Source organism: Gobio gobio (assembly GCF_949357685.1).
Source record: "Gobio gobio genome assembly, chromosome: 24".
Classification (NCBI taxonomy): Eukaryota; Metazoa; Chordata; class Actinopteri; order Cypriniformes; family Gobionidae; genus Gobio; species Gobio gobio.
In genome coordinates this window covers 42,519,021-42,527,823 of record NC_137120.1, presented here as the reverse complement: position 1 = coordinate 42,527,823, position 8,803 = coordinate 42,519,021, and the positions used below count along the sequence as shown (strand labels likewise).

Sequence of the window (8,803 nt, the reverse complement as noted above, 5' to 3'; positions counted from 1 at the left end):
AATAATTATGAAATAAATAATACTAATTATATAATTATTAATGGTTGCTTATTTTTTTTCTTATTTTTCACTTGATCTTTCATTTATAAACAATGTTTACTTTTAAACAGCATACAGCCTTTACATGTTTATGTATTATTTACTTATGATTATCATCATATATAATAAAACATTTATTTAAAAAAATAAATAAATAGTGGTATTGTACCGACTACTGGAACTACTACTGGAACTACTACTATACTCTTTCAGGTGTAAAACAGTTTGGATAGTTGTTAATATGAGAATTATGATGCATTATTTAAGAGTTTTAAGTATTATATACTAAGTAGCTCTCTGTGACTTTCTTTTTTTAAAAGTAGCTCTCAAATGAAAAAAGGTTGGAGACCCTTGACTTAGACAAAGCATTGCGGTTGATTTGCAAGCTGTGTGACACAAACGTGAAATACTACCAAATGTCAGTGTCAAGCTAAAAAAGCTGTCAAAGAAACTGTTCAGAACAGGCCACTTGCTGCAATTTTTAAAACTCCATTGTTAATTGCAATACTGCACTTTATTTACTTTTCAAAGGCTTGTAAGCTACAGTTTGCACTGTTTCAATAAATGGAACTAATTTTCTGAACACATCTTTGATTCATTTTGTCCAGCATTTGCAAGCTGTAGACTCTCTGTCCAGTCAGACACATATATTGTGTAATTGATGATTTTAGTTTTCAGTTCAGTTAATTCAATCCAAGTAAATGAAACACTCACAAGATGTCACCAAAATCACTCTGTCCCTTTTAAATCTTTCAGAAAATGATGTAAGAGTATCGAATTATATCGAATCGTATCGTTGGCTGAATATCGTGATATATATCGTATCGTGAGCTGAATATCGAGTATCGTATCGTGAGATTAGTGTATCGCTACAGCCCTAAAACGCGCAATCTCATTGGCTGGCGCTCATCTATTGTTTTGATGTCAACAAATCAGTTTGAGTGAACGCAGACAATGTGATTAATATTCATGAACCCAGCAGCTAATCAATCATTAGTGTGGATAGTAAACTTAAAAAAAAGACTATCCAATGGCGGTTCTATTGCCGAGGTGTGCGTAGAGCGATGCAATAAATGCTGTTAATCCTTTTTTTCTGAGTTGCCGTGATTGAAAAAGTGAACTACTCACCTCCCCTCAGAAGACTTGAGCTGACTAACTCTTTAAACAAGGCCTTCCCACACTCACAGCACATCTGAAACTTTACACCACTGTCTCTTTTCTGGTGTGTCCAGTCATGAAAAACTTTCCATACAAAGAACACACGTGAGACTTTTCCTTTGAATGAACTTTCAGGTGCTCTTCAGGGAATCTGCCCAAAAAAGACATTTACTACACTGATCACAGTTCAATGGTCTTTCTCCAGATGTAAATTAAAAGCACTTACATGTGTCTAGCGTGGGTTTTCATGTGTATCTTTAGGCTTTTAGTGTCAAAGTCTTCCCGCACTGATCACATGTGAAAGGAATGTGAAGGTTTTTTGCATGGGAAACTGTTTCCCAGATGAGAGCTTTTGTTTTACTCTTTTAGTGAAAGATTACTTCCAGTCTGTGAGCAACTACGATTCTTCTCCAGTATTGACATAAATTTTCTCCTCCGCTTCACTCAGTTCCTCACTTTCCTTATTCTCTTCCATCAGGTCTAAAATGAAAGTTAAAATGTGTTAATTTTCAGTAAATCATAAAAAAAATCTGAGAGAAATGTGAAGGGAAAGGGATGTAAGAATAGAAAGTAGACAACGGCTTAACACAGCTGAAATTGCACAACGTTTTGTTTTGTTCAACACAAATCTTTTCATTATAACCACATGTAGACATGATGTAAATAAAAGATTCATAAATAAAAGTTTTTGCAAGAGTGCAGAGTTCAGTGAGCTTTAGAGACAGTCTAACTGTGCGTACACACCTGACGTGACTTGTGTGAATAAATCGCTTGAACATTTTGAGTTTACTCGCTTCATTTGCGCGTGACATTCACAACAGACATGAACTCGTGTCATGGGAGGGGCTTCTGCTTCAGTCTCGTTGTGAAATGGCTGACATGGATTGTTTTAAAATACGGTGAATAAGCTCAATTTGCCGGCTTTAGCTAGCTTGTAGTCTCAATATGTGTATATAGAGCTCAAATTGAGTAAAGAGCGCTTTTTACAACTCACCAGACTGTCCGACCTCCTCACTCACTTTCTTCCAAGCAAGATCCTTTTTATTCCTGTTTCTATAAAGTATGAAGATGTGTCGTACAGCTCCGGGTATCCACACATGATTGTGTCCTCATTGTTGTCACTACTAGAGCAAACTCCTGATTGGTTAACACGGCGCGAATATCCACCAAAGTTCAGATTTTTCAACTTTCGTGTGAATCACGCTCAATTTGCGCCGCAGAATGTCTATTCGCGTCTTTGTATTGACTTAACATGTAAATCACTTGCACTTCATATCGACATATAGAAATCCTGCTAAAAGTTTTGAAAACTCCACCTACTATGCGAAGCGCAAATCTCTTTGTATCTGAAGGCCTGCGCTGAACCCAGCGGCCAGCGCAGCGCATTCCGCATCCTGTGTGAAAAGCCCATAACACATGATTCACGCAAATCGTGCAAGTTGAAAAATCTGAACTTTGGCGGATATTCACGCCACGTTAACCAATCAGGATGAAGATCTGATGATCCCAGACACCATCTTGCAACGAGACTGAAGCAGAAGCCCCTCCCATGACACAAATTCACGTCTGTTGTGAATTGAATTTCACGCACAAATGAAGCGAGTAAACTCAAAATGTTCAAGTGTCCAACTACACGTGAATAGCGTGATTTAGCCGCGCAAGTCGCGTCTGGTGTGAACACACCATTACTATGATCTTTAGCCACCAAATTTAGTGAAACGCCTGGATCAATTCGTCACCATCATGTCCTTCCTGTGCTTTCCTGTAGCTCAAACAGTAGAGCATGGTGCTAGCAATGCCAAGGTCATGGGTTCGAATCCCAGGGAAAGCAAGAACTGACAAAAATGTGTACCTTGAATGCAATGTAAGTCGCTTTGGATAAAAGCGTCTGCCAAATGCATAAATGTTCAACATTATTAATAAGAAATCAAGAATAAACACCAACCTCTTCGTTCTTCAGTATCATGAAGAACTGTCCACTCCTCAACATCATCTTCTTCCAGTGTAACTGTGATCTCCGTCATTGTTCTGCCAAAAACAGTTCACAACAAAAAATGACAAGATAAATATTCAACATTTCAGATTCTGCACTCATTCCTAGTGACTAATCACATGTATGTAAATGAGTGACAAGCTCAGGCTTGATAACATAAATTGTTGTCAAAGTTTGTTTTTTTTGTTTGTTGTTCATTTTTAAGTTTGTCTTAAAGGGATAGTTCACCCAAAAATTTTAATTCTGCTTAACACGAGAATGAACCTCAGTGGTTCTCGCACATCAAGTGTGTTGATGAATGTTTATATGTGAATAAAAGCCTAAGTTCAATCTGTTTATCATATAAAGTGATTTTGTCTCTTCAGAAAACGTGGACTAAAGTGCTCAATTAATAAGGATTAGCTTTACGTTCTCTTTATGAACTTTTTGAAGCGCAAGTGTTGCGTTGCTTAAATGGAGGGACAGAAGCTCTCATTTGTGTCATTTGTGTTCTGAAGATGAACGAAAGTCTTATGGGTTTGGAACGACGTGAGTGTGAGTACTTAATACATTTTTGGGTGAATTATTCCTTTAAAGCTGCACTATGTAATTTTTTTTTAGTAAAATATCCAAACACCACTAGGCCAGTGTTATATATTTTGTTGAGTACTTACAATATCCCAAATGTTTCCAACTATTAAAATCGTGAGAAATTGCTATTTTACCCGAGGAACCGAGACGTGAGGGTGTGGCCTGTTGATGACATCATATCATATCAAATAATACCTGCACGGTATGAATTTTGGAAGTTTTCGTTGCGTTTCGGCCAAATTATGAGCCTAACCCTAACCTTCCGCCATTCCGGAAAAACACTGGCATCTTGCGAACTTTCAAGTTTCAACTTTAACCGGCTGTAGCTCGGGACCCCCGCAGAGTTCCACCTTTCCTTCGCAGAGATACAAGCGAAAAAAACACTGAATTGACTCGCTGATTCATAACGCTTCGAAGCTTCATGATGCCGTGTTTTGAAATCGTCATCACTATATAAGTCGTTATTTAGGGTTTTTTGCGCACAAAAACTATTCTCGTCTTCATAAAGTTATTGTAGAACCACTGTAGTGAGATGGACTTTGTAACGACGTCTTTAGTGTCTTTTAAGGGTCTTGAGAGTGTATCGTGCATTGTGCCAATGGAGGCCTTTCTGAGCGATCGGATTTCAACTAAAATATCTTCATTTGTGTCTGAAGATGAACGGGGGTCTGACGGGTGTCGAACGACATGAGGGGAAGTAATTAATGACAGAATTTTCATTTTTGGGTGAACTAACCCTTTAAGACTTTTCACTTATTGCATCATATTTGGAGAGGATGCAGATTTTGAGAATGAAGTACATACCGTGAATTTGGACAACTGTTTTTTGCGTGCGTGAGTAGAGTAGCTAACTGAGTGAAACTCTTCCGACATGCATGGCAGTGATACGGCTTCTCTCCGGTGTGGATCCGCTCGTGTGCTGTCAGATGTTGAGACTGACTGAAGCTCTTGTCACAGTGTGAACACTTGTAAGGTTTCTCTCCAGTGTGAACTCTCTGGTGGCGTTTCAGTTTGTTAGCTGTGGTGAATGTCCTCAAACACTCAACGCATGCATGAGCATCAAAGCCGGTGTGTATTTTCTGGTGTATTTTAAAAGCGCCCAGCCATTTAAAACTCTTTCCACATGAAGAACACATGTAAGGCTTTTCATTTGCATGAACTTTCTGGTGCTTCTTCAGGGTGTCTGCCCCAAAAAAGTTTTTACCGCATTGATCACAGAAATATTTTCTTTCTCCGGAATGAGAATACAGATGTGATTTAAAAGCGCTTACATGTTTGAAACGCATCTCGCACTGATCGCACGAGTACGGCTTCTCTCCGGTGTGGATATTCATGTGATCATTAAGGGTTCCTTTATGTGTGAAGCTCTTCCCGCACTGATCACACGTGTGTGATTTCTCTCCGGTGTGGGTCTTCTCATGTATTCTCATGTTTCCTGACTGACTGAATCTCTTGTCACAGTGTGAACACTTGTAAGGTTTTTCTCCAGTGTGAGTTCTCTGGTGCTTTTTCAACTCAACATTTTTAAAAAAGGTCTTCCCACAATCAAAGCACATGTAATTCTTCACACCGGTATGTCTTCTTTTGTGGTGTAATTTTAAAGCAGCCAGCTGACTGAAGTTTTTCCCACACACAGGACACGCATGAGGCTTCTCCTTTAAATGAACATTCAGGTGGTTCTTCAGCGCATCTGCTCCAACAAAGCTCTTCCCACACAGTTCACATGAGTACGGCTTCTCTCCGGTGTGGATTCTCATGTGTTCTTTAAGGTTTCCTTTTCGCGTGAAGCTCTTCCCGCATTGATCACACGTGTGCGGTTTCTCTCCGGTGTGAACTGCTGTGTGTTTCTTGAGGTTTCCTTTTAGTGTGAAACTCTTCCCGCACTGATCACATGAGTACGGCTTCACTCCGGTGTGGATTCTTATGTGAAGTTTAAGACTTTTCTTGTATGGGAAACTCTTTCCGCACTGAGAGCAGGTGAAAGATCTGTCAGCTTCTTTTTTCAGTTCAAAATGACTTTCCGTCTGTGAGCAACTTTCTTCAGTTTTGACACACTGATCTTCTGCTTCACTCATTTCTTCACTCTCCTTGTTCTCTTCCATCACGTCTAAAATGAAAGTAAAAAGCTAAAAAGCAAAACTCAGAGAGAAAGTGACATTACCCAGCTCATGGAACGTGGTCATTTATATTATTTGCTACTTCAGTGTAGTTTCAAGTTATGACTTCTCTAACTAAAACCACTAAATCTACTGAACGGCTTAAAGTTTTATAATCTTAAAGGGTTAGTTCACCCAAAAATAAAAATTCTGTCATTAATGACTGAGCCTCATGTGGTTGGACACCCGTCAGACCTCCGTTCATCTTCAGACACAAATGAAGATATTTTAGTGTAAATCTGATGCTCTGAAAGGCCTCCATTGGCTCAACTTTACACTCTCAAGACCCTTAAAAGACACTAAAGACTAGTTACAAAGTCCATCTCACTACAGCGGCTCTACAATAACTTTATGAAGACGAGAATAGTTTCTGTGCGCAAAAAAACCCTAAATAACGACTTATATAGTGATGACGATTTCAAAACACGGCATCATGAAGCTTCGAAGCGTTATGAATCAGTGAGTCGATTCAGCGGTTCAGAGCGTTATGAATCAGTGAGTCGATTCAGCGGTTCAGAGCGTTATGAATCAGTGAGTCGATTCAGCGGTTCAGAGCGTTATGAATCATTGAGTCGATTCAGCAGTTTGGATCGCCAAATTTCAGCAGTTTGGCAGTTTGACACGCGATCCGAATCATGAATCGACTCACTGATTCATAACGCTTCGAAGCTTCATGATGCCTTGTTTTGAAATAGTCATCACTATGTAAGTCGTTATTTAGGGTTTTTTTGCGCACAAAAACTATTATCGCCGATTCATAAAGTTATTTTAGAACCACTGTAGTGAGATGGACTTTGTAACTTTAGTCTTTAGTGTCTTTTAAGGGTCTTGAGAGTGTAAAGTGCATTGTGCCAATGGAGGCCTTTCAGAGCCATCAGATTTACACTAAAATATCTTCATTTGTGTTCCGAATATGAACGGAGGTCTGACGGGTGTCGAACGACATGAGGGTCAGTCATTAATGACAGAATTTTCATTTTTGGGTGAACTAACCCTTTAATAATCTTCAGCATCATTAATAAAGAATCAAGAATAAACACCAACCTTCCTCTTCCTGCTTTATTCTGAAGGGTTCTGGATCATTCATGTTCTCACTGTTCTTTCATAAAATCTTCACTTGTTGCGAATATTCCAGCATTTATTGGTAAAATGTGGTCATAGAAGGAGCAGGATCTATAAAAATACAACAACAAAAATCCGTTATTAAAAGCTGCACTAAGTAAGTTTTCCGTCACGGTAACCCCAGCCTGACGCAAGTGGTTCTTACTTCTAGACCAGGAATGTTCTGGTGCTACTTAAGAACCGCTTCTCCTGGTTCAGAGCTGGTGCTTTGGGAACCGGTTTGAGACTAGGCTCTGGCTCCGAACTTGTCTGCTATCACCAGGCCAAGCTCAATTTAAGATTGAACATTGGTCTGGGAGTCTGCTCTGTATTTTCTACTGCACAAGAAGCATGATCAACGAGCATAATTCAAATGACACGGTACACAATTGGATAGTCCTTCAACCAATCAGACCACAAGAGGCGTGATCAACGGACAACGACCCATCGCTTCTCTATCTGTCATCGTTTTAAACCCGCCAATAGCGCGCCAGGTGGATAAGCCAGTCTGTGATTGGTTCCCGCAAAAGTGTAACAGAAGAAGTAGAAATTAATGTACAGGTGTCAAAATCAAAAAAAATCTAAAATCTGGGTTTACCCAGTCTATCTCTGAACCAGCACTGCCTCAGTGGAAAAGGGGTATAGGGGAGTTGGAAAATGAACCTATTTTCAAAAATAGTGGCGTGTTCCTTTAAGATTAATTAGAAGTTATTAGACATACATGGAAGAGATACTAGTCACTAAAATGTATTTGTAATTGAATTATTGAAATTTGGAAGCCGTAGAATAAAAAAAAACATTATTTATTTATTATAATCTTTTTATCTTTATTCATTAAAATATCATTATTATACAGGGCAGTCATAAATCGCAATCTAATTTATTTGTTGAAACGTGGTAGCCATAGAAACAACACATCATGTTTTTTTTTTATTCGACAACATACAATAAAATAATACATTTTTATTGGCATTAACAGTCCGAAGTCTTACTATAATTGGTAAAACCTAAAAGCAAAAGTTTTAATTTTCTTTAAATCTATCCTACTCTGCATATTCTTATAAAATAATATTTTTCTCATAGTAAAATCCTACATAGCCTATAAGTTAGTTCATAACAAAAGCGTTGTTTAGCGTAAATCATGGCAAAGATTAGCGGTCAGATGATAAGCTATTTCCTTCCTTCGGTTTATTCAGCATCTGTGAAGCCTCTCCGTGGACATCCATTAAACAAAAACGGCCTCTTTTCGACTTGCCTTCAAGAGGCTTTACTGCATCGATCCTCACAGACTAACATTATCGAGACGATCACACACACCCACACACACACACACTGAGCTCTCAATGAATTAACGTTAAACAGTTCCTCACATTGTCGCTAAAGCTAAACGTGTATCTCAGTCAGACACACCCCAGAAGAGACACAACAATAGCGGCAATGAACACAATACAGAAGTGACCCAATAAAACGTAAAATTAGTTTATGAATCAGTAAACATGAACCCACCTCAGAAGAGACTGCGCTGTCGAGAGCCGTGACGTCATCAGAGCGAGGCGAACGTGTGTGTGTGTGTGTGTGTGTGTGTGTGTGTGTGTGTGTGTGTGTGTGTGTGTGTGTGTGTGTGTGTGTGTGTGTGTGTGTGTGTGTGTGTGTGTTTGTTTGTTTGTTTGTTTGTTGTGAACCGGCGACTGCTGTCTGGTTGTAAAAGTCACAGTGCTGAAAAATGTCATTGTTTTTTTCACGTTTCCAATACAATACAATAAAATAGTTTTAGGAATTACAAACA

General features: G+C 38.9%; 1 protein-coding gene across 2 annotated transcripts; it reads right to left on the bottom strand.

Moving 5' to 3' along the window:
* Window positions 1-68: 68 nt before the first annotated feature.
* Window positions 69-8,576, bottom strand: LOC307120897 (uncharacterized protein). 2 transcript variants are annotated; one of them, XR_013815891.1, is made up of 6 exons: window positions 8,524-8,567; window positions 6,961-7,089; window positions 4,565-5,867; window positions 3,143-3,225; window positions 1,424-1,677; window positions 69-1,348 (listed from the first exon to the last, which is right to left on the bottom strand). XR_013815891.1 is itself a non-coding variant. In XM_079808131.1 (5 exons), the coding sequence occupies exons 2-5, from the start codon at window positions 7,001-7,003 to the stop codon at window positions 1,595-1,597; spliced, it is 1,512 nt and encodes a 503-aa protein (XP_079664257.1). In that variant the 5' UTR covers window positions 7,004-7,089; window positions 8,524-8,576; the 3' UTR covers window positions 69-1,594. The 2 variants fall into 2 exon arrangements, 1 of the variants encoding a protein (XP_079664257.1); XM_079808131.1 differs by having other exon boundaries at window positions 69-1,677; window positions 8,524-8,576.
* Between the last annotated feature and the right edge of the window lie 227 nt (window positions 8,577-8,803).